A 27,747-nucleotide genomic window follows, 5' to 3' on the forward strand; every position below is an offset into this window, starting at 1 on the left:
GTGTCTGTCCTTGTCAAATTACTGCATGTGTTCTGTGCATTTACAAAGGCAACAGGGTGTGTGTGTGTGTGTGTGTGTGTGACTTCAAGTTATTTCTCAGCCGGGTGTTACTCTGGGAGGGGCGCTTTGAAAAACGAATTAGACCTGAGACGCAAATCACACACACACACATACACACCCCGTACAATAAAAGCTCTTTATTGGGAAGAAATACTTTGGATCCACCAAATCCTCCAGGTCACGGCTGCGTCTCGTTCTCAAACACAAAGTTGAGTTGTTTCTTGGATGCTTGGCTCCGCGGGCACGTCCGCTCGCCTCCGGACGGCGGGTCAGTTTGCACGGCGACGGCCGGGGAGTCGCGGGAGGTCGGCCTGGAGCTTATGGAGCACACTGGCGAGAGACGAGGGGGTTCACCCCGGTCAGAGGTGTCAAAATCCGCGCTCATAACCACGAGCCTGTTGTGTTCCCGGGCGGTTCGGTACCTGTGTGAGACCTGCTGAGTCCTGCTCTCGCTCTGTGGGATCCACCGAACTCCCCGTCCAACCCCTGGACAGATCACACAGCGGGTGAGTTACCTTCGCTTCAGCTGACACTATTTGCTTAACCTCTTTCATGATCGCAAGCAATCACAGAGTCAGCAGTGCAAATGATTGAGAGGCGTTTAGAAGACCCATGAAAAAAAAATCGGGAAAAACATGTTCATTAGCTCGTCATCACAACCCAGACACATGCAGTAGGTTCATTAAGGCAGTGTTTCCCAACCTTTTTTGAGCCACGGCACATACACTGCTCAAAAAAATAAAGGGAACACTTAAAAAACACATCCTAGATCTAAATGAATGAAATATTCTTATGAAATACTTTGCTCTTTACACAGTTGAATGTGCTGACAACAAAATCACACAAAAATGATCAATGGAAATCAATTGTATCAACCCATGGAGGTCTGGATTAGGAATCACACTCAAAATTAAAGTGTAAAAACAAACTCCAGGCTGATCCAACTTTGATGTCATGTCCTTAAAACAAGTCAAAATGAATCTGTGTTGCTTCCTGAGTGGACACAATGATTTCACAGAAGTGTGATTGACTTGGAGTTACATTGTGTCGTTCAAGTGTTCCCTTTTTTTTTTTGAACAGTATATTTTACATTAGAAAAATCACACGGCGCACCACCAAATAAATATGTCAAAAACATTTTTTAACGGGTTAGAATGAAACCGTAGTCTCAGTTTACTTAGTGTGAAATCTAATATATCTAATATCTGTAGATTCGTCAAGTTGCAATGCAAATTTCCCACTGATGTGCAACTTTTCCAGAACACTTTTTTCAATGTCTGACGACACGTCATCAATATGTTTGGAAATGGTATTATTTCAGAGAACTCGGGCTATTTCTTTATCAACGCCAGACCTGAGCATTTCTTCTACAATGATTTTGCCAGCTGGTAGTATTAATGTTTTGCTACAGTGTGTGGCTGTTTGGATTTAGAGATGAGTTGAGCAACTTTATAGCAGCTTTCACTGCTTTCTCACCCGTCTTGGTAGTTTTCAACAATGCTGCCTGTTTGTTTACGCAGATACAAGTACCGTAATTTCCGGACGATAAGCCGCAACTTTTTTCACGTAAACAACGATACGACGAATATATGGACTTTTTTGGGTGGGGGACGCTAACAAGCTTCACGCCACTAAAACGTTTATCCTCGTCACATCGGACCGATGAAATGACCGGGAAATTCTGAGTCCGCTCAACTTCGACACCGAAGAAGACGACTGACGGTTTTAGTGTGCAGGAGGAAGCCCAAGATAGCGATTGGCTAGCCGGTGCGGCTTATATTGAGGTGCGCTTAACAGTCTGGAAATTACGGTACTTTTTTATTTTAAAAATTTATCACGCAAAGCGTCACTAATCACTCTGATACACAGATGCACAGGTTAATTCACTACCCGTTGCCATCGAATGGGAACGCTGCCCACATGGACATAGGAAGACACATTATTTGCGATGGATACATAATTTTCGGACCAATCAGGTGAAAGTGGGCATTTTTCCACGGCACACCTGATGATCTCCCACGGCACACTAATATGCCGCGACACAGTGGTTGGGAAGCACTGCATTAAGGAGACCCTAAATTACTCAAATGTGTGAATGAGAGGGTGAATGGTCGTGTCCATGTCCATGAATGAGTGAATGGTTGCATGTCTCTATATGCGGCCCTGTGATTGGTCCAGGGTCAACCCCACCTCCAGCACCCCTAGGACCCGAAATGCAGGAGAAGTGGTCGATGATGATAAATGAATAGATGAAATATTTGGCTGTGGGTTCAGCAATGAATTGTCCAATTTTGCTCCCGTCACTTGAGAAAGTCACAGTCACGTTTGACGACCATAATTCGGACACTTAAAGTGCATAAAGGGCAATCGTGGCCCTCCTCCTCCATGTGACACTCCAGACCTGGGTTTTGATTGGATCTCTGTGTGCTACCTGAGGCCAGTGTGTGATCGTATTATAGGTGTATCTCTCCCCGAGACTCTGGTGTCTGTGCAGAGGCTGTCTGATCCTGTCCGCCGTGGCGTCCTGGTGGAGGGTGTGTCGGCTGTAGGCCGGCATCTGCTGCATGGAAACGCCAGAGACCGTGGATGTCGGACAGAAACTACGGGGAAGACGGAGAGAGATCGGGGGCAGCTCGCCGAGAACGTACCTTGTTGTTGAAGTTGTGGAGGTTTCTGGAGAGGATGCGCCGGATGCTGTCCATCTCTTCTGGGAGGAGAGGACGACTGCTGGAGTGGGGATCCACGCTGCAAGTATGCAGAGTATCCACATTTAGCCTACAGTGGTACTACTACTACTAGTACTACTACTACTCCCACTACTGCTAGTGGTTTACCAATATCATGATATCAACAATAACTTCTATTGTTTTAATGATATATTGAGGTATTGATTTTCTAATAGGACAACAATACAGTATTGGACACAATTGTTTGTCTACTCCCTTCAGGGTCACCACAGCCAATCAAAAGCCTCCATCTACGAACCTTCTCTCCTGCATCCTCTCACACCAACTAACTTCCTGTCCACCTTCCCTCCATCCATTTACCTTCCCTGTGATTTTCTTCACGGTCTCCTGTCTGGGAGTTCTAGCCTCAGTATCCTCCTATCCAGATCTTCACCATCCTTCCTCTGTCCATGTCCAAAGCATCTCTACCTCCGGAACACTGGACATGTGCTGTCCCTTCGATGGACTTGTTCCTGATCCTCTCCGTCCCTGTCACTCCACATCTTCATCTCTGCTGCCTCCAGCTCTGCTTCCCGTCTTCTCTTCAGTGTCTCCAAACCAGACAACATGGCTGCTCTCACCTCTATCGTCCACACCATTCCTTTCATTCTGACTGACACTCTTTTATGACTCCTGACACTTCTTTCTACCCATTCCAACCTTTTCGCCCACATTTCTCCAGCTCTTTTCATTCCTCTCCATTGCAAGGGACTGTTTAGCCTTGCTACTTAAAATCATTCACCTTTTTCATCTCCACTCCCTGCAGCCTCACCTCAGATTGGTGGTGGTGTCCTGATGTCCTTTTCATTCGCACACAGGTTTGCTGTCTTGCTGTGGCTAACATCGGCTCCTCTCCCTTCCAGAGAACACCTCAACCTTTCAAGATGTTCCTTCAGCTGCCCTCTTGACCCGAAAGGACACCCCTGCTCACGCCTCAGATCACAATGTCATCTGCAAACATCATAATCCCTGGAGAAATCTGTCTGACCTCATCTGTCAGCCTATCCATCACCACTGCAAACAAGAAGGGGCACAGAGAAGATCCCTGATGTAGTCCCACCTCCACCTTGACCTCCTCGATCATGTCTACATCACACCTCAATGTCTCACAGCTGGCATACATGTCCTGCACCACCCCAGCATACTTCGCTCCCACTCTAGACCTCCTCATACAACCTTAGTTCCACTCTGGCACCCAGTCATGTGCTTTTGTATGTCTACCGAGGCACAATGCAGCTCGCTTTGACCTTCTCTGTACTCCTCTATCAATATCCTGAAAGGGCACAATAGAGGAGAACAGGTTGTTCAAACACAAAGCTGTGTAGACCTGAACAGGATGTCAGCTCAGGTGGTGTTTAAGTCAGAGGGAGTAGTTCTCACACTGAAGGCGCCTCCTCATGTCCCCGCGTCTCCCTCCTCTCCAGTTCCTGGTAGACTCTCAGGATGCTGGAGCGGGCCTGGTGATCCTCGCGGATCAGGAATCGTCGGAGGTACTTCCTGTTGAACTGCTCAAACCTCACAGATTGAAAAAAAAGACACACACAGATGTTACCTCCTGTACCGGTGCTGTTACCCCCTGCCCTGAATGGGGGAGGGAGCGATGAAGAACATTTGCACTCGGTATTTGTTGCCATCTACTGGTGAGAGCAAAAGCCGATGAGCAGATCATGGGAAACAAACTTGTCTTTCCAGTAGTGCTGACCCCAGTAGCCGACCACGTCCTCAATGCCCGCCAGGAGGAGATCAATGAGCTGAGAAGAGACATCCAGATCATAGGGCTCTGCTCGTAGGAGTACTTTGTCATAGAAATTTGTACCATAAACTTTAGTACATGTGTTTTGCATTTCTAAAGCATCTCTTTCTACATTCATTCACTCGTTCATTCATTCATTATCTAAATGGCTCACCCCGGCTGAGATTGGGCAGGAGGCTAGGTTCACCCTGGACTGGTTGATCCCAGGGCCATACAAAGAGACATACAACCTTTCTCCCTCTCTCTCACCTATCTAGACTATTCACGGTCTCAAAAGGAACCTGCTGCATGTTTTCGGACTGTGGGAGGAACATCTAAACTCCTCAAAGAAAGCACTCCTATTGGAATCAAACCAGGGACTTTCTTGTTGTGGCGCTAACCACTGCACTACCATGCCACCATTCTACATACTACAGACATGCATATATATCAATGTACACTGCTCAAAAAAATAAAGGGAACACTTAAAAAACACATCCTAGATCTAAATGAATGAAATATTCTTATGAAATACTTTGCTCTTCACACAGTTGAATGTGCTGACAACAAAATCACACAAAAATGATCAATGGAAATCAAATGTATTAACCCATGGAGGTCTGGATTAGGAATCACACTCAAAATTAAAGTGTAAAAACAAACTCCAGGCTGATCCAACTTTGATGTAATGTCCTTAAAACAAGTCAAAATGAATCTGTGTTGCTTCCTGAGTGGACACTATGATTTCACACAAGTGGGATTGACTTGGAGTTACATTGTGTTGTTCAAGTGTTCCCTTTATTTTTTTGAGCAGGATATAAAGGGTGTGTATCTTAACATTGTCATCAACAATTCCATCAAATGCATTGGTAGAGTCGCCCCAGAAGCTAATTTACAAAGAAATAGTATAAAACATTCATACATAGAAGGTACTATATGACGGTCAATGGTCTCATTCAAGCCTTCTGGCTGCTTGTGTCCGTGGAGCCAGCTGGAAGAGCTCCATCACACATGGGAAAACCCGACTGACCCCACGCAGACGAGGCCACGTCTCACCCTGCTGTGAATCTCCTCGCTGACGCTGGGCAGGGCTCTCTTCTTCCTCTTCACGTCCAGCAGCTCCACCAGGGGCTTTATGGTCATCCCCTGGAGACCTTGCAAACATGAGCGACGAACAAAACCAAAAGCTGCCCTCCGACGTCACGTTCGTCTGGATTCTACCTGGACGAAGACTGTGAAGAGGATGACCACGATGGTGGTGGTGATGAAGAGTCGTTTCTTCGGGAAGTCGTCAATCAGGAAGACCAGGGAGAAACAGATGGCGCCTCTCAGGCCGCCATAAGCGATGATGAACTGGTCGCGAAAGGTCACGGCGTTCCTCCGCAGCTTGTTCACAGCAGCGGTTAGTAACAGAACCCCTAGGCAGCAGTGGAAAAGCTGTGTTCAGATCTTCTTGGACAAAAGTTTCTTTTTTTACCGCGTAAATATGCGGACATACCTGTGGCCCTCCAGATGAGGCAGAGCAACAGCGTGGAGCAGACGAAGGGCCAGCTCCACATGTGGACGTCCTGGATGGTGGACACGCCCAGGAAGATGAAGATCAAGGTCTCGCTCACGCTGCTCCACATCTTCAGAAAGTACTGGATGCTGGTGTTGCTCCGCTCCGACACGTTCGCCTCCACGTACTGCTTCATGGTGACGGCGCAGGTGACGATGCTGCAGAGGGGAAGGGAACGTCGTAAAGTCCACCGGGGAGGACGAAGGGAGCGGGCTTTTGAGGTATTGACTCACGCCATGATGCCGGAGAGGTGAAGCATCTCCGAGGTCAGGTAAGACAGGTAGGAGTAGAGAAAGACGAAGAGAGGGGCGATGACCTGGGCTCTTGAGGTGAACCTCGAGGTGAGGGCCGCCAGCAGGCCAAAGAAGAGCCCGACGCACAGGCCACCCAGGCCTACCACCACCACCCGGCATCCGCCCAGCAACACATCCAGCCCGGACACCGACGGCAAGCGGAGAAAGGACTCGAAGAGTTTGTAGAGCACCTGGGAGAAGGAGATGGGGCGGTGTAGGTGAGACGGCAGGTCGTCAACGGAACCACAAAATCGAGAGCTGCTCAAGAGGATGAAGGGAATCAGCCTCTACTGCCTCCACTTAACCCTCTCCTCGCACACCTACTATCTTCATGTCCTTTTCCCTCCATCCATAAACCTCCTCTCTGGTCTTCTCCTAGATCTCCACCAACCTTCCACCCATATCTGCACCATCCCTCCTCTGTCCATGTCCAAACCATCTCAGTCTGACTTTATCTCCAGAATATCTAACATGTGCCGTCCCTCTGATGGATTCATTCCTGATCCCCTCCATCTTCCTCACTCCCAAGGAGTTCAACTCTGCTGCCTCCAACTTTCCTTGGTCTTCACCTCGGTGTCTCTAAACCATACAACCAACTCCTCTCCTCCCTCTCAGTTGCTCTGGACTGTTGACCCTCGGTACCTAAAACCCTTCACCTTCTTCATCCCTGTAGCTTCAACTCAGATTCTTGTCATTCACACAGGTGTATGCTGTCTCTCTGCAACAGAACCTTCATTCCTCTCCTTTCCAGAGCATACCTCCACCTCTCTCGATGTCCCTCAACCTGCTCCCTGCTCTTTCTACAAACACCATAATCCACTGAGATTCCTATAGTGTGTATACGCTGCTTATCGTGTGCTGCCTTTTGTTTTTTTTTCCATTGGCCATCCCTATAGTGCGGCCTCAAGCTGCTCCAACCTCATCTCTCCTCACCACGGTGACGGCGTCGTTGAGCAGCGACTCCCCGAACACCAGGATGTGCAGCTGCTCGTTGACGTGCATCTCCTGGAAGACGGACAGCACGGCCACGGGGTCGACGGCGGCGATCAGCGAGCCGAACAGCAGGCAGTGGAGCAGGGAGACGTCGCCCAGGGAGCTCTGGGCCAGCAGACACACCCCATACAGAGACAGGCCAATGCCCAGCACGTTCCACAGGGTCCCCAACACTGCGTACCTGCAGTGGCGCACAGGAACCACACTGAAGATCCACACCTCAAAGTCCTTTCAATACCTTTTCATTGCATAAAGTCCATCTTGGAAGGAACTGAGGGGGACATGGAGATAGAAACGTTTATCTTAAAGTTACTTTTACACGATGGAAGACATACGTCAACACATTGGACCTTACTAAAGCACCAACCAGAGAATGGTACCGAGGTTCTCAAAGAACAGCCTCCCCGGCAGGAAGTAGCCTGCGTCCAAGACAATGGGTGGGAGGAGAAAGAGGAAGAAAGCATCAGCACTGAGAGTCGGGGGGGCAGAGTGACGAACACCATAGATGACCCCCCCCACCAGGAGGCCCACCATGATGAGGAGGCAGCTCTCCGGGACGACGGCCGGGACCCGACCGGACCAGTGGAAACCTGGGCATCCGGAGCAGACACAAGGAGCTTAGTCTACCTTTCCGAAGGAACGCAAACAGCGGAGTAAGGCTTCCGATTAACGGCACAAGGTCATCATCTACGCCGCTTATCCTGCACTCGGGGTCACGGGAGGGCCGTAGCCGATCCCAGCGGGGATTGGGCGAGGGGCGGGGTTCACCCTGCACCGGGGCCGCAGGGCCACACAGAGAGACACACAACTACGTAGACTCCACACGGAGAGGCCCTGGCAGTTCTATGTCTCCATGTGACGCCTAAATGAGAGCGTGAATGGTTCTATGTCTTTACATGAGGTGGGACTCAATGGGTGAACAGTGTGTCTCCATATGTTCGTGCCCAGCGTGAACCCTGCCTCTTGCACAATGACAGCCGGGAACGACCCCCGACTGCACGATAAGCAGTAAAGAAAATAAATCAATAGCTTTATGAATATATTATCACCAGTACTATCAAACTTTTCGGCGCAAAGTAACAAAATCACAAATCCACAGTTGTAACTGTCTGGCTATCGAATGCTAAAAACAAACCGTTTGTCGGTCAGGAATTGTCGGTAAGTCTTCCGCCATCTAGAGGAATCGACGCCAAAGGTTTCAGACGAACAAACACCGGCTCACCAAGCTTGGCCAGCGACGCCAGCATGATCCACAGCACGATCTCAAACGGAGCTTGCACATGGTGGTAGTCCACGCTGAAAACCCTCAGGGCCATGGGCAGATCCACGGACAGACTGCTACCGATGCTAACGCCGCTACCATTCACGGCCGGTGAAGGGGGCAAGCTGTGGGGCAGGGGGGGCCGGGCCGCCGGGGTCCAGGCCCAACACCCCACCAGGGAGAGGGACAGTCCACAGAGCAGCCGTCCCGAAGCCATGCTCCGACAGAGACTAGGGGGGGTGGACGACTGTTATGGTGATATAGGGGCAGGGTGAGCAACGCACACACACACACAAACCTGAACACAACTCATGCAGACGCTAATGTGCACAGGAATCCCTGAGCTAGCAATGACAACAACCAGCAGTGCAAAACATACACAAACACACGTAGGCACACAAACACACACACACACACACACACACACACACAATTGGTGTGTGGTTGAACCAGTGGGATTTCATTGAAGTGACATGACATCCGTCATGTTTCCGTAACTGTCTCACTTTATCATCCAGCTTTGGAAATATTTCGGAGAACCTGTGATAGGATACAAGTGAGTTACGGATTAATCGGTTGTCATGATAGATTTGATTAGAGTATGAACGTAGGGGGGAGTTCTCAAAGGCTGACAATTCCACTCCCTGACATGGATCGGTAGTCCATCGGCATCAGGATGGATGACCCTCGACAACATATTGGCCTCTGGATGGGAAGTGTGAGCCCAAAACACATCCGAGACGGGACGATCGAGTGACAGGAAGTAGTTGCTTGATCTACGGGAAGGAGTTTTAAGCACTTCCTGCTTAAAGAGCAACATCAACGCCAGGGATTCGCCTGCAAGAGCTCAGACAAAACCTCAGGGAACGTTGGGTGACTTCCATATACCACCTTCTCTCATGAGGCAGAAAGACAAAAATGAAACAAGGAACAATGAATGCACATTAATGTGAATTCATCTGCAGTATTCGCTTTCAGAATGCAGGTAGAGAAGAGAAGGTCAGAGGGAGCTGCATCGTACCTTTGTGGAAAAAACATGAAACAGGGTGCAAAGAGTTGAACTATGCTATTGGATGAGGAAGTCTGGAGTGGCAAGAACTATGTCGTACTGGTGCAGGACATGTATGCAAAATGTGAGATGGTGGTGGGGTGTGCTGTAGGTGCAACACAGTCCAAGGTGGAGCTTGGGCTTGCATCAGGGATCTTCTGAGTCCCTTCTTGTTTGCAGTGGTGATGGACAGGCTGACAGATGACGTTAGACAGGAATCTCCATGGACCTTGATATTTGCAGATGACATTATGATCTGTGGTGAGAGCAGGTGAAGGAACTTCGAGAGGAGGCGGCATGCTCTGGAACGGAGAGGAAGGAGGGTTGGCTGCAGCAAGACAATAAATGCATGTGAGGGAGAGGGACCCGAGTGGAACGGTGAAGCTACAAGGAGTTGAGATCAAGAAGATGGTTTGGAGAATGTCTATTAATTCACATGGGGGTGTAATTCATGTTTGCCAAAGGACACTTCAGCATGCAGACAGGAGACGGGAATTGAATCTGCAACCCAAAACAATAGTTTTCTATCTGTACGGTGTGTGTGATGCAGACCTGTAAGCTCGACAGCAAGTCTGTCAAAACACCATCTGCAGTCCATGTTGCATTGCTAAGGTGCCAAAATATGTACACACGAGTGGCGGATGTAGTAATATGAACACAATGTTGAATGATCATTTTATTTGCATAAGTTAGTTATTGCAGTTTACGCTCCATCTCTAGAGGCTTGCTCTCCACGCAAGGTGGAAACATGAGTACACTTCAACAAATATGAACTCATAGCTCGCACAGAAACAACCACCGCCCTCCCATGCCTTGTAGATGAAGCCGCAGCTCCCAAAGGGATTATTGTTCTAGTTGATCAATATTTGCGGCAGCTACATAAAAATGATAAAATCGCTAGCATATCTCAGTTGGTATAAAATTTAACTTGCAGGCCACCATTGTTGTCCATGTTGCAACGCTGTCTGCGTAGTGACTCACTGAGGCTGACCTTGTTCACTGTAGACTTCCGGCCTGCTGTGCTGACCGGGTGACTCCTCGTCAACTTCCTCCATGATCGTGCCGGTCATCAGATGGTACGTCTGCAGTAGCAGGTTGTTGACGTCCTCGCAGTGGAACGTCCAGCGTCACCAGTCCAGACCATTTGGTCCAGAGGGCTTCACTCATTTCCCAAGGTTCTTATGTCTTTTTGTGAAAGACAGTAGGCACAGCGTTTTGTCTTTAGCCATTTAACACTGGCAGCACATGTGAGCTCTTGGCTTGGCAAAATGCGTCTTGAGAGAAGTGGCGAGAGCATGGCTGCAGGTCCTCAGGAAGTTGTGAAAGCTCACAAGTAATTTCCCCACTCCTTTTCCTGTCCCTGGAAAAGCTGTATAGCCTAGCATCAGTCCCTTTGTTTCCCTTGGACTGGAAATTGCCCCCAAAAGCAGCACAATGTAACATTAGCATATATATACCATAATGTACCAAGCCAAAGCTTACACTAGCAGAAAGCCAAAGTCAGCACATGCAACCTGTATACATCAACCCAGCATGCATTGCGCTAGTAAAACAATGGCAGTGCCTCTGGGTTAAAATATTATAAATTGTGATTTTTAAAGAACTAACAATACATTCTAGTATGAGACAAGCATTTTTATGCCAGTCCTCTCAAGCAGGTTCCCTTTGACAATGATGGCGTTATACTGAAACCTACCAGCAGATGGCACATGAGAAATGAACAAACGAGTGATCAGTTGATCCAACTGGTAGCGAACTGTGGCGCAACCACAGGCGATCTGAATGAAATCATCCAATCGGTCGCTGCGGTGGACTGATAAGCCATCACGGACGGGGGTTGTCCTCAGAAATCCGCAGCATAGGGGAGCTGAAGTTGGATGTGCACAGGAGTGCGTTCTGGGTGCAGACGTAGCTGGTGTTTTTGGAGCCCTCTGTCAGGCTGTCCTCGGGGGGGTTGCCCCCCTTGGCTTGGCTGCTGGGCTGCGGCGGGGGCATCAGGCCATGCAGGAGGCTGTTCCCCAGGTGGGAGTTGCACCGGGCTAAGTTGTCCGTCAAGTGCTGCAGGTACACCTCGTCCAGCTGCTTCTCCAGCAGCCCGTTCAGGAGCGAGTTAGACATGGGCTCCGGGCCGGGACCGGGTACCTCCAAGCCGATGTTCATGTGGGTTTCACTTCCCGTGTAGTTCTGATTGTCCGGGGACAGGGAGGGAACGCCTCGCAGCTCCTGCTTGACCTTCTTTCTAGTTTCGTGGGGAGCTTCAGAGTCAGAAGTTTGAGCGTCTGCGTTTGGTTGAACCGCTTTAATGCCACATGGAAAGAACCCTGCGTCGGCCACATGCAGGTCGGGATAGTTTTTCAGGAAGCTGCAGTTGTACACAGAGAGGTCTGGCTCCAAGGGGAGGACATGTGAATACCAGGGGATGGACACTCCTAAAGTCCCTGAAGGCATCACTGTCAGCTCTTTAGCATAGTCGGGATCAAGCTCTTCTTGAGTTAGCCCTGAAAATGAGGAACGGGATTTGAAGTCGATCGTTAACGTGAATACCAAAAGGTACCGACCCAAAGGATCTGAGCAGAAACAAATGATAGAAGAATAACGAGAGGTTTACCTGTTGCTGGAGGATCTCTTTGGTTGGTAGAGTTTGAGAAAGGATGCTTGATGGAGTCCCTGTTGGGAGGGAGACATTGCTGTCCTTTGGCAAACTTGTTTTGCTCCCTGTAAAGAAACATTCGGAGAAAACCTTCGGCAATCATGGCGAACAATTGAGCTCCTTATTTTTGGTCCTTAAAGGCAACCCGGACGGTCGGTATGGTCAGCCCGAAGTTCTGACAGCACAGTGTGACTCCAGATGTAACACTGGATATTCTTGAGCTCCTTTCACTTCTGCTAAAACAGACACGGCCCTGCCGCCCACTTCCTCTATTGGTTCAATAACAACCGCCTATGTTCATGTAGAAACAAAAACAGCCACATACAAAGATAAACTCTTGAGGACCTTCTCACGGCAATGTGGTGGAATCAGCAATCTGTTTTCAGAGAGTTAGACTGATAAAGAAAGCCAGTTTGCAGCATTGCGGGTTGTATCCGCAAAGAGCAGGTCTGGACCGTACTCTTTCAGATGATCTGCAGAAGCCCTCCATTCCCCAAGGACCCAAGGAGCAAGCACTTGGAAACAGATCCAAGTACATTGTTGGCGGCCTTCTCCCCCGACCAGGTGGGGTGGAAAGGGAGAGTGTGATAGAGACAGAGGGTCGCTAATACCAGTAGCGCTAACAGTTACATGCTAACAGCTGAAGTGATAAAATAGTAGCTTTGATATCGATAGGAGAAATAGGTGGTGGACGCCGCAGTAGATCGAGCCATGCTCACCGGGAACCTGCAACACGAGAGACTCCAAGGAGGAGATACGTGGTTACCGTCAGGCATGACGGGATCTGGGAGAGATACATCATGGCATGTTGCAATGGCAGCATAACTAGGGGCTAGGCTAATGCTAACGATAGGATTTCTCAAAAAAGGAAACTATTCGTGAGCAGCAAAAAGGGGAAGGTGTCAGCCCTTTGCATGGAGATCAGATGATGGTTCCATCTGAAGCATACAAATCTCATCTCAAGACTCCCTGTTTCACCTCTGGGGACCAAAACCATCTTCTCTGCATCTCCTATCACAAAGATCATGCTGTCCATAATTACTCCCGGACTTCCTTCGGATGACAAGTGCTTTGCAATGGCCCTCCTTGAATCTCGTGCCCAGGAACTTTGATGGTCCACACCTGTTCAACCTCCCCTCGTCTGAACGGCCCTGATTGTCCACACCTGCATGCATAAGAGGTCTGCTTTTGCCTTGGACATCCTTGTCGCTGATTCTTGGTCTCAGGAGCTCGTCTCTACAGCAGACAGGTCTGTTGACTCTTGATTTTCACGTGCGGTGAGGGATTTCCCTTTGCACTGAATTTGGGATGTAGTTGTTCCTCTCAAACCACCACAGACCCACTCATTCATGTCTTCTCAATGAACGTCGTCTTCATTGTGTATTTTGTGAGAAGTTCTACAGTAAACCTCCTACCCCAGAGTTCAGAATGGGTTATTGGTGTGAAATCTGGACCGCTAGGAAAAATATTCATTTTTTTTGCTCATCCTGCGAGTTAGGGTCATTGGGGGTGGCGCTTATCCCTGCTGTGATTGGACCAAAGTCATTCGCACATCTAATGGACATGGCCTAATACCATTCACTCACTCACTCACTCACTCACTCACTCATTCATAAGTCATATAGACATACAACCATTCATTCACATGATACTTCCTAATGAGACGACTTCCCCTCAAAGTCTTTTTAGACATGACATAAAACCATTCATTCAAACATCACATTTAAAGCTTTTCACTCTCATTCTCACCTCTTAGACATACAATTCACTCATTCATACACATGGCATATAGACTCATTCACATGACCCCTCAAAGAGACAGCATTCACTCACTCATTCACAAGTCTAATAGACATGCCCCAAAACTATTCACTCTCTTGTTCATAAGCCCGACAGATGAATGAAACCCTTCACCCACTCATTCTCAAGTCAGACGAGAACCAACCATTCACCCTTATTCACATGACATACAATCATTATAGAGAAATACAGCTCTTCCCTCTCTCATTCATACCTTAGTCGTACAACCATTCACTCATTCATTCGCAAGCCATATAGAGACATACGACCATTCCCTCAGTCACTCATTCACATACTGTACTTCCTTAAGAGACAACATTCACTCACTCGTTCACAAATCTTACAAATGAATGCAACCATTCACTCACTCATGAGAATCAGCCATTCACCCTCTCATTCACCCTGTCATGGACATGATGTATGATCCATTCACCCATTCATTCAAACATTACATGGAGACCTACGGCCATTCTCATGACCCGTCATAAGGAAACATTCACTCCCTCATTCTCACTTCACATAGGGACAAATAATCATTCACCCTCTCATTCACACATCTTTGCAGTTTTGGGTCCCTCATGAAGCTCCACATGGAGGCCCCCTTGCAGGAATCCAACCAGGGACCTCCTGGCTGGGAAGCTCTCGCCAGATCATAGATACTTGTGTCCTTCATCACGTCTAAGAGCAAATATTGAACCAAACGTGTGAACATGACACCCTTTTTATTTCAGGTACACATTTTTAATTCAGGCGTTAAGTAACACATCCCATAATATCGCGTGGAACAAGCAAAGATCGACGTTGAGACACTTTTTTTTTTTTTTTTAATTTTCCATCCAAATAAGATGCCTCAAAGGAAGCAGGTTTTATTTTGAACCCGAACTGGCCGTCGTTCTAGGGGTTTATTTCGATTAAACCCGCCCTTTAAATCTTGAAATCTTTATTCCCGGGAATTTACAGACATTAGAAAACAGGATGCTAACAGCGGGACAAGAGCGCTTAAAAAACAAAAAAAACAAACAAAAAAAAAATTAGGTACCAATACATTGCTCTTTCGTTTTTTTTTTTTCTTTTCCGTAATTTTTTGGCATCTTTTTAAAACATACAAACATCATCTCTTAGAAAAAGGCTTCGCCGTTTAAAAACAGCTTTTTAAGACATTGTCGAAGAATCAAACCATAAAGAACGGGATGGAAGTTATGTCTGGAACCCCTGGCGAAAAAGTGCGGCGGCTTATTTCTATTTATTTTTATTTTTTGGCAACGATGTGGCGAATAAATCAACGTCAAGTACTTATCGTGATGAGCCCCCGGCGATGCTACAAAAAAAAAGGCCGCGTTTCCACGTTCAGCTCGCTGCTTTCGCTCTGATTGACAGGTCATTGTGGGCCAATGGGCTTCGAGCAGGCTGAGGTTTGTTTTTATTTTTTAAACAGGAAGGGAGCGGAGCGGCCTTCGGGTACCCGTGATGCTCTGCCCTCCGGACTCCGCTCGCCATGGCTGACAAGGCACAGCTTAGCGCAGAATAATAAACATTCTGGATTTTTTTTTTTTTTTTTTTAAATAATAAAAAAAAAAAAAAATCCACAGATTGACAAGCAGAGTGAAACGTTGCGCGTCGTTTTTTCTTTTTTTTTTTTTCTATCCACTGGATTCAGTTCCAGATCAGCGCCGGCTTCGGGATCCGGATCCGATTTCTCAGGTAGAAACGGCGTTAAGCTACTGCTGTGCTTTCTTAGCTAGCGCCTCAGCCTCCTGGGGAGAAAACACAAAGAGGGGAGGGTTAAAGAACATGTGTTTTATTAAAATGGAGGATATTTTCTTATATATCTATCCTCTGCCACAAAGAGGAATCCCCCTCTGTTTCCATGGAAACTGGCACACCTTCCTGCTTTTCCTGTGGAAGCAGAGGGGAGGCGCCAGCGTGTGGCAGGAGGGGATGCCGCCAACAGATGGATTACATAACACGTCTGTTTTCGGCGTGGAAATCGCAGTCTGAGGATGAGTCTATAATTGTTGCTGCGGAGGTGTGTGTGTGTGTGTGTGTGTGTGTGAATGAGAGTCTCACCTTGGAGCCTGGCGGTGCAGTCAGACCTAGAAATGCATAAACGGCGTTGTCCTCCCGGGCATAGAAGAAGTCTTCGTAGTTCTGAGGGAGAAGGAAGACAAGATGTTCATCGGAGGCGTCATTCCCAAAACAACAACCTTCCAGGTTTCTGAGGAGCCACGGTTTCTCTGTAGGAACTTCTTGCAGTTTCTAGAACCTTTTCGGGAACTACATCGTTTCTTTAAGCATTGGGACAGAAGAGGAACCAGGGACTATTAGTACCATCGCAGCTCTGAGGCAGGGTCTTTTCACAGTTCCATAGGAACTCGTAGGTGCTTGGTGATTGGTGGAATTCCTAAGTCACACCCATTACTTGATACTTCTTGGACTGTGAAGCACCATTTTTAAAAAGTATCCTGGTCACTGGTCAGTTGTTTTCTTGGGACAAGAAATGGATGGACGAAGAGGTCCAGACTCTTCTGTCCTGCTACGCCTCCGAGGGGTCTCCAGGGCTGGCAGAGGAACATCAGCATTTTGGCCAAAATAAGTGCGGCGTTAGCTAACGGCTAACAGGGTTCTTCACATGGCGAAGGCGTGAAGGGAGAAGATAGAAAAACTTCAACTCATCTGTCCATAGTCCGTGGTTGCTATTCCATGAACACTGTGGCAGCTTCCATGTCATACGTGTCATCTTCCTCTTCTCATGGTCCCTGTCACAGAAGCCTCCACCCCACCAGTCCCTCACTGCCTGTGCCAATGTAAAACTAAAAAGTTCCCCCTGAGGAGAGTCGTCTCTGAAACAAAACCTGACCTTGGACGGTTCTTGGAAAATCTCTGTCTGAAAGCGGCTAATGTCTTACTCTGGTTCGATAAACTCTGCCCTGCATCTGCGGGTTCCCTTTTAGCCGGCCATTAGCTGTACCGAGTGGCGCTTCCAGGCTAATGGACCTCCAAAGGTAAAGACAACATCAGTGTATTTTGCCAGGACTACCTCATGCACAGGCCGGTCCCTTATCTTTCATGGGTAGCGAGGAAGTCCCACTGGTCTGAGTTTGAGTACACTGAGACAGCTGACCTTCGTCACTGTCAGGCCTTGACATTTTCTTCCCTTTAAACTGACATTTTCTATTTGCGAGAGATACTCTGCTTTCAGGCAAGTATCCTGTCACTATTCAGATCGTGTTTACGTTGCATCCTACGTGCATCACCTCTTCTCTGCCCCCGGAGTAGCTTGTTTCTTAGGAAGTGCTGGTAATCTCTACTTATATTGTGCTTTCATGACTTGCAGCTCCAAAACACTTTACACTGGACGGCATTCACCCGCTCTGTACCTCTTGTCCTGCAAGGCGCTAACCACACAATCGGGAACAACTACGGGTTCGATGTCTTGCCCAAGGAATCTTCACCACACAGACAGGTAGAGCTGGGATCGAACAGGGGGAGGGAAGCTCCGCTCTACTGGGGTGTCAGATTCCTTCCCCCATTTGTCTGCTGATGATTGTCCTTGGAAAAAAGACCTGCAGGTCAGCGAGTCTGTAAGCGTTCTTCATCTCTAGCTAATCTACTGTACCTCCAGCCTTGTCAAAGGCATTGCCAGCTTTCATTCATTATCTATATCACTTCATCCTGTGGAGAATGTAGCCTATCCAAGCTGTCATTGGGCAAGTGCCTGAGTTCACCCTTGACCGGCTAACCTAAAGGCCATACATGGAGACCAACAACCAATCATTTGTTATTCATATCTCCTTGTTTTTGGAGTGTGGAAGGAACCCATGGAGAGTCCACAGAGTGTGGGAATCCAACCAGGAACCTCCTTGCAGTGACGCTGGAGCGCTAACCCCTGCGCCACTGTGCCGCCCCTTGCCTGGATTAGCTCAGCTGTATTGTCACACACTCCTAATAGGCAACTGGGCCTTTTTGTTGCGAGATCATGACTCACAGTGCTCTTTGTCAGTCCTGGAAGGATTCCAGACATTTTATTTTACATGGGAAAGAACTGCCCGAGCTTAAAAATACCGAAATCCTGCCTCTGGGCACCTGTTTTGGTGTTTGTTGCTCAATCTGTCATGGATTTGGACCAGCCCTGGAACTGTTTTCAAGTGGTTTCCAAAGCATATTGTTGCAAATTCTACAGATATTTGACGGATGAAGAAAGGAATAAAATTGCTATTTAATTGTTCTGTGTGAGAACCAACTGTATTTTGGGGACAATAAGGCACAATATCAATAAACTGGTCTATTTTCATACATAAGGCGCACTGTTTTATAAGGCGTGTGATAAAACATACGGAATATAAAGCGAAACAAAACATTAAGTTTAGTCGAACTTTATTCATCTCATTCATCTCACTTTGTTCCCTCAGAAACTGTGGTTGGTTTTCTTTACTTGTACAGTTCATCTGCTTGCTTCCTCCACTTTATTAGTGTTGAATTCTTTCATGGCTGCTCTATTCTCATGATCTGCTGTGTGATTTGAGCTTGAATTCTGCTTTGTAAGCATGTCCCTTAACATTTTTGGGGGCGTTCATACACACAAATGTACAGTAATATTCTATTGAAGCATTATATATACTGCTATTACAAAAAGTTGCGGCGGTAAGCATACTATGTGCTTTTCTCTGATTGGTTTATCGTTGCCAATCGCGGTAACGGACACCTGAAGTTAGTGTGAGGTTGGAATAACATCGTATTCCAGCACTACATAATTAGTTATCTAACATTGTCTGACGTTGCAACCCGGATTCAACCAAGGACCCACTTTAATACAACGTCCCTGTGTCAGGTGGGAACGGTCCGACAATCAGTCAAGCGGAGCGGCTTCGTCGCTTACCAAAGTCGCACTAAAACATTTGGAAAGATGTTTGAGTGCAGTGTAAATTGGTTCGAGGTCAGTAAGCACAACATGAATTCATTATAAGGCCGATTTTTGAGAAAATGTAAGGATTTTAAATCCGCTTTACAGTGCAAAAAATACGGTACATAACGCGAAAGGCAGTGGACTGACAATGCAAAATCACACATTTCAGCGCTAGTTAAAGGGCTGCACAGTGATTAGCATTTCTGCCTCACAGCAAGAAGGTCCCTGGTTGGATTCCCATGGAGGGCCTTTCTGTGTGGAGTCTTCATGTTCTCCCTGTGTCTGCATGGGGTTCCTCAGGGTTCCTCCAACGGAAAGGCCTCCTCCCAAAAACATAGGGGAGGTGCATTAGAAACCCTACATTGGCCAGGTGAGTGAATCGTAGTATGTCTCTACATGATATCTGATGGAAGGGAAAATGGTGGACTTCTGCTTCGACCAGTTGGGAGAGTAAGCAGACAGATATATAAGCATATCTGCAGAAGAGCTGGGCACAAATGAGCTATTACTGCTATTAGTGAGAAGCACTAACAGTTTCACGCACGCCTTTCTGCTCTTTAATGCCTTCATGAAGCTTTAGGGTTTCACAGCTGCTGGATGCCTCTGACCCGGGCCAATCCAGTGAGGGAGTGGCAATGGAGGAATCCATCTTTGCGTCCATGGCGGTCATGGAATTTCTAGAAGCTTCAGTTGGGCCTCTGCCAAACAACCTCCTCCTCGTGTTGACTGTGACACTTGGGAACTGCTGAAGTGAAGGGGTTGCTTTACCACACTCATCGACCAATTGTTGATGAGTGAACCATGTTTACACCTGGTGTGTGTGTGTGTGTGTGTGTGCGCGAGTGTCTCACCCCGCAGTATTTGCTTTCGTTGAATATCTGCGGCGGGAGCGGGTTCCCTGCGGCCGGCCGGGACTCCTCCGGGACGTTTTCTCGCATCCACTTCCTGTTGGTCTCGTTGGCAGCGATGTCGCACTCCTCATACTCGATCTTATTGGCTGCCAGGAAGCCCATCACATCCTGCTGCTGCTTCTTGATCTGGGATGAACGTTGGCGGGGGGGGAGATAGTCTGTTAGATGCATGCTAGCTTGAGCAATAAGAGGAAACACAAGAAACAGCGGTTGAGCATACTGTCGACGGTCTTCTGCTAAAAACAAACCCACTTCCCCATTGCGGGCGTCTCGTTTCCCTTGTTAGCAGTCACTTCCCAAGCGGGGAATAAATCTATGAAGTGTTCTGATTGATTTCCATCGCTTTCGTTTTGCCCATAAATGCAGTTTGTGTTGCGAAAAGGAAGAATAAACTATCAGCAAGTTGCAAAACGGAATCTTACATCTGAGATTGACCAATGGGTTTTGCTCCTGCTAGCCTTTAGCCGCATGCTAGTCCCCTCATGAAGCCAGGGGACGGAAAGCATATGCAAGGTTTGAATGCGAACGCGAGGGTGAATGGTTGTTTATCCCGATGTGACAGGTGAGTGACAGGGTGAATGGCTTTTTGTCAATATGTGAAAAATTGTATCTTTGCAACGTGTGAATGAGCGGGGGAATTTTTGTATTTTGTCTCTGATGTGTGAATGACGGAGAGAACGGTTGTTTATCCTGATGTGACATATGAATGAGAGGGTGAACGGCGTCTGTATGATGGGTAAATGAGCGAGTGAATGGTCGCATGCCTATATGACGTAACAGACTGAGTGACTATGTGGCCTGTGATTGGTCCAGGGGGAATCTGCCTCTCGCCCAATCACAACTGGCTTAGGCTCCAACACCCTCAGCGCAGGATAAGGAGAATAGACATTAAAATAACGCATGAATGAATGTAAGAAACCCGCCAATGCTTCTGATAGGGCAAGCACGTGACTACCAATCAGTGCGTACTATGTTAGCGCCCTCCATCTTCTAGCTCCCCCTCCTTTCCTTAGCTGAGCTCCAAAAGCTTTCCCGCCGTGAAGCTAAAACCCATATTAGCGTGCCATTTAGCTACACTGGTGACAGAGGTCGCTCCTCAACAGAGAGCTGATTCAAGCGAAGGGTCTCGGCTTCCCTTCCTAGTAGTTTCATAATTTATTTGTCCAATAAGTGTCTCCGGGAATCCAAAACACGAACAGCGCAATGATAACGATATGGACAAAAGTCCCTTAGACGGTTAGCTGTTCCTTCCTCTTTCTATTTGTGTGTGTGTGTAATAGTTTGTGCAGTTGTGCGCCAATCGGGTCTTGGTGTGTGTGTGTGTGTGTGTGTGTGTGTGTGTGTGTGTGAGGAGGGAGGATGGCCCTAAAAGGCCAGACGGAAACAACAGCTCTTTGGGGGACTCACGAGGAGGTAACCGGTCAAACCAGAGCCAAATAAGGCCTTGCTGGAGGGAGACGCACACATCCAGCCTGGGCCGCACACACACACGCACACACATCACACACACCACACACACCTATTGGGCTAAAACCCATTTGGGAAAACAAACAGCAATAACACGGGCTCCACCCGAGTCCCAGGCAGGTGCTCGGCAGGAGGGGAAATGAGGAAGCAGCCGATGCTGGCAGATTAAGAGTCCGTGCAATTCTGAGCCAATCAATGGCGGTCGCTTCTCTGGAGGGCAAAGTACTGACAGCGTTACTCCAAACTCAGTTCCCCCCCCCCGCAAACTCTGCTGTCTGTCGGACGGCCCTCGGCTTCTGGGCGTGGCACAAACATCTAATCCTCTCCCGTTCCTGCTTATGTATTCCCCGGAATGCGAGCCGATGGCTCCCCCGGTGCAATTTGAGAAATACCAAGAAGAATAGATGCAGTGAAAAGGCCGAGACACCGGCGAGTACTATTCTGCATATCTCCCTGTGCCACCTCAGCAGGGTACATATTCAAATTATTCAAATAAAATGATGCAAAAAAGCGGCGGCACAGCGGTTAGCGCTGCCTGCTCACAACCAGAAGGTCCCTGGTTGGATTCCCGCAGGAGAGCCTCCACAAGACCCCAGAGCCTCAGTGTTCTCTGGGGTTCCTCCCGCAGTCCAAACACATGCAGGATGTTCATGGAGACCCTGAATTGTCCAGATGTGTGAATGGTCGTATGTCTCTATGTGGGCCCCTGTTCCCCCGTTGACACGATCGCCTTATTGATCCAAGCCTATTTATCTAATTACCCACCGGCGGCCGCTAGAGGCGGAGTTCTGACCTTTTCAAAGTGATCAATCGGGTTTAGATTTAATCACGCTCCACCCACTGAGGCATACATTGTGGGAATCAGACAGAAACAACAACCATAGCATAGCGACAGAGTGAGATATTCATGTTGGATGAATTTTCATCCTTTCATAACTATCCATCGCTGTACAAGGACAACCACGTCAGATTTCTGACCATTCACGCCACAGCTCTCGGACACAAACTCCACCAAAGCGACGGGACATGGGGACAAAGTTCCACCGTCTCACCGAGGCCATGATAAGTGTTATCGGCCACTTTCCCTTTCAACTTTTATGACTAATTTACAAGAACCCGGTTGGAGGATTGGGGTCAAGGGTCAACAAAACCATTACTTTTGCAACAGCGGCTCCAGCGGGATTCAAATGTTAGTGTGCTAACGTGAAAGGGAAGAAGAAAAGATAGTAGGACTATCTGGGGGTTCTGAAGTTGTGTATCTGACTGCCTTGATAGTGGAAGGACAATGCAACAACACACACACACCTGCAGTGCCACTCACTCTATCGGTGTAGGTCAGAATAAAGAGTCTGATTAGATCAATGATTTGCACCGATTGAGCATGCAGCGGCCTCCACCTTGTCCTGGATCACAGTTAGCATTAGCAAAGCCGCTAACAAATCAGTCTGACCCCGCTACTGCGTGGACGCGACTCAAAACCCGAAACCCGCACCCAACTTTCCGTTGGGAAAAACTCTCTGCATTTTACTGCGGCAACAAGGAAATTGCGTAATTGTGCGGCGGTGGCGGCAGCAGTGGCGGCGGTGCACACATTGACAAAGAGGCAGTCAAAAGTTTTGAGCAGTGCTGGCCATTGTTCGTCTCTTTCCAAAGAACTACTTTCAGTCAGCCAACAGCTTGTGTGTGTGTTTGAGTACACGTGTGCATCCAAAAACAATTTGAATGTTTCCCCTGCTAACAGGAGCCCAGGGTTCCAGGGGAGGAACCGGGCGGCTGCCGGACCATGGCGGCATTGTTGCAAAGACAATGATGCTAACCAGAGGGTTCGTAGCGGCTCGCGGCCCCGTCTGCATTCCTTCGCTCGACTGAGACGCTCTGTTTCTCATTGGGGGGGAGGCAGAAATATGGCGTGGGTTTTTCCCGCGGTGCTCCAGAGGGTAGCAAAGGTCAGAGGTTGGCGGAGATGGTCGTTATCATCGGAGCGACGATTCACAGGTGAAGATCTTTTAAACGAGAAAGGCTTATAAATGAGCGTGCCATGTTTCCCAGTTGTAGCAGCACGTTGATTAGCGGATAACATAGCAAGAAGGTCCCTGGTTGGGGGGCTTTCTACGTAGAGTCTCCATGTTCTCCAAGTGTCTACGTGGGGTTCCTCCCACAGTCTAAACCATGCAGAAGATTCACTGGAGACCCTAATTTGTCCAGACATGTGAATGGTTGTATGTCTCTGTGCCGTATGAGCGAATGGTAGCATGTCTCTATACTGCCTTGTGATGGACCATACCGAGGTGAACCCGACCTCTTGTCCAATAACAGTTGGCTCCAGAACCTTCTGAACCCCAAGTACGAGTTTAAAGAATAAATTCCCTCTTCATTTATGCCTTCATTGGCATTTTAGCATAACTTCCGTTCGGGCATACCACATGGTGGAGTGCTCAAACAGCTGCACAGGAAATCAGCTGATTCAGAGAAGCTTCTGGGTTTGCTCTCAGTGAGATGAGGTGATTCTCAAGATCATGATCTCAACCTCTATGCTTCATAAAAATACAATATTTCACATTGATTTGGGCCTTTTTGGGTCATTACATTTTCTTGAGAAATCAATCATTAGAGCACAAAGGTAGCGCAGGGTGGTACCCTCATGCCATGCAAGGCACCACAGGGGGGCAATGATGCTACGCAACATTGCTACAACTTATGAGCTGTCTTGGCCTCTCACTAATGCTTCTACCTGGATAACACAGCAGTTAACCAACTCAGCACAACAAGACTACCTGTTGTGTTTGGGTTTGGTCTAAGCACGTTAGGAATGAGGCTAATCGTGCCATGTCCTTCATGCCTTGGTTTCATGTAATCAGCAAATAAATCATCTGTTTTGGATGATGATGTTTGCAGATGACACTGTGATCTGTAGCGGGAGCAGGCGGAGGGGTGGAGGTATGCTCTGGAAAGGAGAGGGGTGAAGGTAAGACAGGCTACATACGTTGTAAGACTACAGGGGAGTGGAGATGAAGAGGGCCCAGTGCTTGAAGTACCGAGGGTCAATGAAGAATGGGGAGAAGTTGTGGAGGAATGTTTGCAGCAAAGTGGAAGCTAGTGGAGAACAGTTTCAGGGACGATAGGAGAGTATCAGCCAGAGTTAAAGGAAAGCTGTACAAGACAGGGAGCAGAGCTGCAGGCAGCAGAGACAAAGATGTGGAGGTTCTCTTTGGGAGTGAGGAGAATGGAGAGGATCGGGAATGAGTCTATCAGAGGTACAGCACATGGGGAGATGTTCTGGAGATCAAGTCAGACTGAGGGATAGAAGGATGCTGAGGTTGGAGGCGGACAAGAGAAAGACCAGAGGGGAGGTTCATGGAAGAGGACACGAAGAGGGTTAGACAATAGCAGGAGCCTAAAAGACGAGAAGAAACAAGTCAACCGTATGAAAAGCGGCCGTTACTTTGTTGGAACAGTGCAGCTTCAGCCCTTCTAATTGCTCATTCAGGAAATCGTGTCACTGTGAAAGCCCGGCCAGAGGCATGCTGGGTGACGCTCGCCCGCTGCCAAGAAACTGCGTGTCCGCAGACGGCGGCGGAAAGACTTCCAGGCAGAGAAACCAGGAAAGGGAAGAAGAAGGAGGGCGCTGGAGATGGAGTACTGTTCAGACTTTGCTGTGACTAGCTTAATGTGCAAACTCCACCATGTGACATGTGGTCGGATGCACGCAACAGCACTCGCTAGGGAAAGAATGTGGACGAGGATTTCAGGAGAACCACCGTAGACTATGTTTGCCTGCGCTATGGGCGCCGTGGCAACGCCGAAGGTGGATTCTCGTCTGGTGTGTGGGGAACGTGTGAAACACTTGAAATGCCATACAGCACTGGGACGTTGATGTTGGGCCTTCAGATAACTGAGTGTTTAGCCACTATATGGACGTATCCAATGTTTTTGTCAACATATGGACGAATTTAGTATGTTGGCCAGTCAATGGTTAGATCCAGTGTTTTCATCAACAATCCAATCAATATTTTAGTCAATTAATGGATAAATCCAGTGGTTTCATCTATGAATGGATGAATTTAATGTGTTAGTAAATATAAGGTTGAATCCAATGTTTTCGTCAATGGATGGATACTTTAATCAATGAATGGATGTATCCGATGTATCCATCAATAAATGGATGAATTGATATTTTTGTCACTATATGAATCACCTTTGGTGTTCCAGTCAATGAATAGATGGAATTCAATGATTTTAGTCAAGACATAGATGGATCTAATATTCAGTCAATCAATGGAAGAATCCATTTTTAGGTGATCACACAGATGATTTAATATTTTCATCAATAATTGATTTGTCCATTGTTTTAGTCACTTTATCAGTCAACTTAAATGGTTGGCTGTGAATGGATGAATTTAACGTCATCAATCCAATGTTTCGGTCAAAACATGGATGAGTCCAATGCTTGATCAATGAATGGATGAATTAACGCTTTAGTCACAATATAAATGAACTTCAATCTTTCATTCAATATACGGCTGAATTGAATGTTTTTGTCAATGAATGGATGAATTAATATTTAGTCATAAATGGACCAATCCAGTGATTTCATCACAAAATCAATCAACTCCAAAGGTTCAGTCAATGAATGGATGAATTCACGTTTTGAGTCACGAAATGAATCAACTTTAAGTTTCAGTCAATGTTTTGGTCGATGAATGGATGAATTTATGTTTTGATTGGTATTTAGATGGATTTGATGTTTTAGCAAATATACAGAAGAAATTAACATTTTGGACAATGAATGGATGAATTCATGTTTTAGTCAAAACAATACATAGATGACTCCGCTTTCACCAATGAATGGATGAATATATGTCTGTCCTCGTGCGTGGATGAGCGGCGATGGACCACAACCATGTGAAGGGGTGTGTGGTGAATTGTAGTTCTTTGTATTCCTCTCCTTCCCCAGGACTACAGATTGAAGCTAGCTAGCAGGCTCAGACCGTCTCTACTCTACTTGAGCCCGATGTTTCGTAACACGTGTATTTTGGAGTTTCAATGGAATTCAGAGGAGTACAAGTGATACGCCCGGGAACTACATGACAAGTCCATGAACAAAGAGGTTTACAAATTCATTCATTCATCGTCCGTACAACTATTTAGGGTGGTGGTGGGGAACTATTATTGGACCAGAGTCACATACGGAAACGTACATCCGTTCAGCCTCTCATTCACATGTTGGGTAGGAACAAAACATGTCATATAGAGACAAAAAAAACTTTCACCCTTTCATTCACACGTCCTAGAGACAAAAATCATTCCCCTTCACTTCCCCTATGGACATACAAAAGTCACCCTTTCATTCATATGTCATAGAGACATACAACATTCACCCTCTAATTTACATGTCATATAGGGACATCTGGACAATGCAGGGTCTCTAATGAACCTCCTGCATGTGTTTGGGCTCTGGGAGGAACCCGGAGAACCCAACCCAACATAGAGGCTCCACACAGAAAGCCTCCGCCCCCGTGTGGGAATCAAACCGAGGACCTTCCGGCTGCGAGGCGGAGGTGCTAGGCGGCTGCTCCACACAAACGCAATCCACCTCCACTTGTAACCTCAACCTTTTCGAGAAATTACGAAAAGTGATCTTGGTCTGTCCTGCAGCTGCATGTCCAAGCAAACAGCTAAAGAGAGGAGGGGTGGGGGGGTTGGAGGATTGCATCACCGTCATTCCTCTGTGGAAGGGCCTGGAGCTGGAGGCCCTTTCCTGCTGGAGGACAGTTTGTAGTGGGAGCCCGCAAAAAACACGAACCACGCCTGTTTTGTATTTTTTGTTTTGTTTGTTTGTTTTGACACCGGCTTCCTGCTTATTACATCGTTATCACGCGTTTGTAACACAGTCATAACGCATGTATAACACGCTTATAACGCATCCCCTGTTGTTGCTTCTTCCGCTACACAAACCATCACTTCAGGAAACTGTGACGAAGCGTGGGCCTGCTGCTGCTGCTCTGAACTTCCCCCTTCTATGTCTGAGGAGGGGGTGGGTGGGGTTGAGAGGGGGGGGGTCAGTTCGAGTTCGACCCAAGTTCATCCGGGTCCTTCCAGAGCCGGGATGCTGCAGATGCGGGTTTTAGGAGCTACAAAGAAAAAAAAAAAGACGGATCTCGCCATCCCTTACCGAGGTAGATCCGGAGGACGATGCTATGTACACTTTGATCACCATGTCGGAGGCGGAGGTGGGATGGTCCCACTTCCTGCTGGAGATCCGGCGGCGGAAGGCGGCGGCGTTCCCGGGGCGTCTGAGGCGCTGTCCGTCGGCGGAGCGCGGCGCGGACGATCTGCGCGGAGATG

At 47.7% G+C, this 27,747-nt stretch overlaps 3 protein-coding genes and 1 long non-coding RNA gene across 8 annotated transcripts; 1 reads left to right on the forward strand and 3 right to left on the reverse strand.

Annotated features, from left to right (window-relative positions):
- The first annotated feature begins 173 nt into the window (after positions 1-173).
- LOC147215685 (uncharacterized) lies at positions 174-4,128 on the forward strand. Its single transcript, XR_015104170.1, has 3 exons — positions 174-566; positions 2,520-2,811; positions 3,009-4,128. It is a non-coding gene; the product is annotated as an uncharacterized LOC147215685 (long non-coding RNA).
- LOC147215686 (sodium/hydrogen exchanger 2-like) lies at positions 201-8,714 on the reverse strand. Of its 4 annotated transcripts, XM_086178651.1 has the most exons (14): positions 8,585-8,618; positions 7,894-7,952; positions 7,730-7,781; positions 7,303-7,543; positions 6,310-6,560; positions 6,017-6,234; positions 5,740-5,936; positions 5,575-5,664; positions 4,425-4,537; positions 4,167-4,301; positions 2,709-2,805; positions 2,492-2,620; positions 483-546; positions 201-390 (listed from the first exon to the last, which is right to left on the reverse strand). In XM_086178651.1, exons 4-14 carry the CDS (start codon positions 7,369-7,371, stop codon positions 239-241), a joined length of 1,515 nt encoding a protein of 504 aa, XP_086034777.1. In that variant the 5' UTR covers positions 7,372-7,543; positions 7,730-7,781; positions 7,894-7,952; positions 8,585-8,618; the 3' UTR covers positions 201-238. The 4 variants fall into 4 exon arrangements, with proteins under 4 accessions (XP_086034777.1, XP_086034776.1, XP_086034775.1 ...); XM_086178650.1 differs by having other exon boundaries at positions 4,467-4,537; positions 7,730-7,952; positions 8,585-8,714; XM_086178649.1 differs by having other exon boundaries at positions 2,492-2,617; positions 7,730-7,952; positions 8,585-8,714.
- A 1,620-nt stretch (positions 8,715-10,334) lies between these two features.
- Positions 10,335-12,502, reverse strand: LOC147215687 (uncharacterized). Of its 2 annotated transcripts, XR_015109233.1 has the most exons (3): positions 12,280-12,502; positions 11,368-12,169; positions 10,335-11,078 (listed from the first exon to the last, which is right to left on the reverse strand). XR_015109233.1 is itself a non-coding variant. In XM_086178813.1 (2 exons), the coding sequence occupies exons 1-2, from the start codon at positions 12,422-12,424 to the stop codon at positions 11,496-11,498; spliced, it is 819 nt and encodes a 272-aa protein (XP_086034939.1). In that variant the 5' UTR covers positions 12,425-12,502; the 3' UTR covers positions 10,335-11,495. The 2 variants fall into 2 exon arrangements, 1 of the variants encoding a protein (XP_086034939.1); XM_086178813.1 differs by having other exon boundaries at positions 10,335-12,169.
- A 2,324-nt stretch (positions 12,503-14,826) lies between these two features.
- sh3bgrl (SH3 domain binding glutamate-rich protein like) lies at positions 14,827-27,743 on the reverse strand. Its single transcript, XM_086139258.1, has 4 exons — positions 27,575-27,743; positions 19,876-20,061; positions 16,189-16,269; positions 14,827-15,875 (listed from the first exon to the last, which is right to left on the reverse strand). The coding sequence occupies exons 1-4, from the start codon at positions 27,617-27,619 to the stop codon at positions 15,840-15,842; spliced, it is 348 nt and encodes a 115-aa protein (XP_085995384.1). The 5' UTR covers positions 27,620-27,743; the 3' UTR covers positions 14,827-15,839.
- Between the last annotated feature and the right edge of the window lie 4 nt (positions 27,744-27,747).

Source organism: Fistularia commersonii, chromosome 31 (assembly GCF_037954325.1).
Source record: "Fistularia commersonii isolate RoL2024-O1a breed Wild chromosome 31, RoL_Fcom_v1.0, whole genome shotgun sequence".
NCBI classification, from domain to species: Eukaryota; Metazoa; Chordata; class Actinopteri; order Syngnathiformes; family Fistulariidae; genus Fistularia; species Fistularia commersonii.

Coding starts and splice junctions, on each gene's coding strand:
- LOC147215686 (XM_086178648.1), bottom strand. CDS start 8,678: ATGGCCCTGAGGGTTTTCAGCGTGGACTACCACCATGTGCAAGCTCCG. Junction 7,544..7,729: donor AACCTCGGTACCATTCTCTG/GTTGGTGCTTTA, acceptor GCGCCACTGCAG/GTACGCAGTGTTGGGGACCC. Junction 5,665..5,739: donor TCTTCACAGTCTTCGTCCAG/GTAGAATCCAGA, acceptor CAAGGTCTCCAG/GGGATGACCATAAAGCCCCT.
- LOC147215687 (XM_086178813.1), bottom strand. CDS start 12,424: ATGATTGCCGAAGGTTTTCTCCGAATGTTTCTTTACAGGGAGCAAAAC. Junction 12,170..12,279: donor AAGAGATCCTCCAGCAACAG/GTAAACCTCTCG, acceptor CCTCATTTTCAG/GGCTAACTCAAGAAGAGCTT.
- sh3bgrl (XM_086139258.1), bottom strand. CDS start 27,619: ATGGTGATCAAAGTGTACATAGCATCGTCCTCCGGATCTACCTCG. Junction 16,270..19,875: donor ACGAAAGCAAATACTGCGGG/GTGAGACACTCG, acceptor CTTCTCCCTCAG/AACTACGAAGACTTCTTCTA. Junction 15,876..16,188: donor CTGCACCGCCAGGCTCCAAG/GTGAGACTCTCA, acceptor TTTTCTCCCCAG/GAGGCTGAGGCGCTAGCTAA.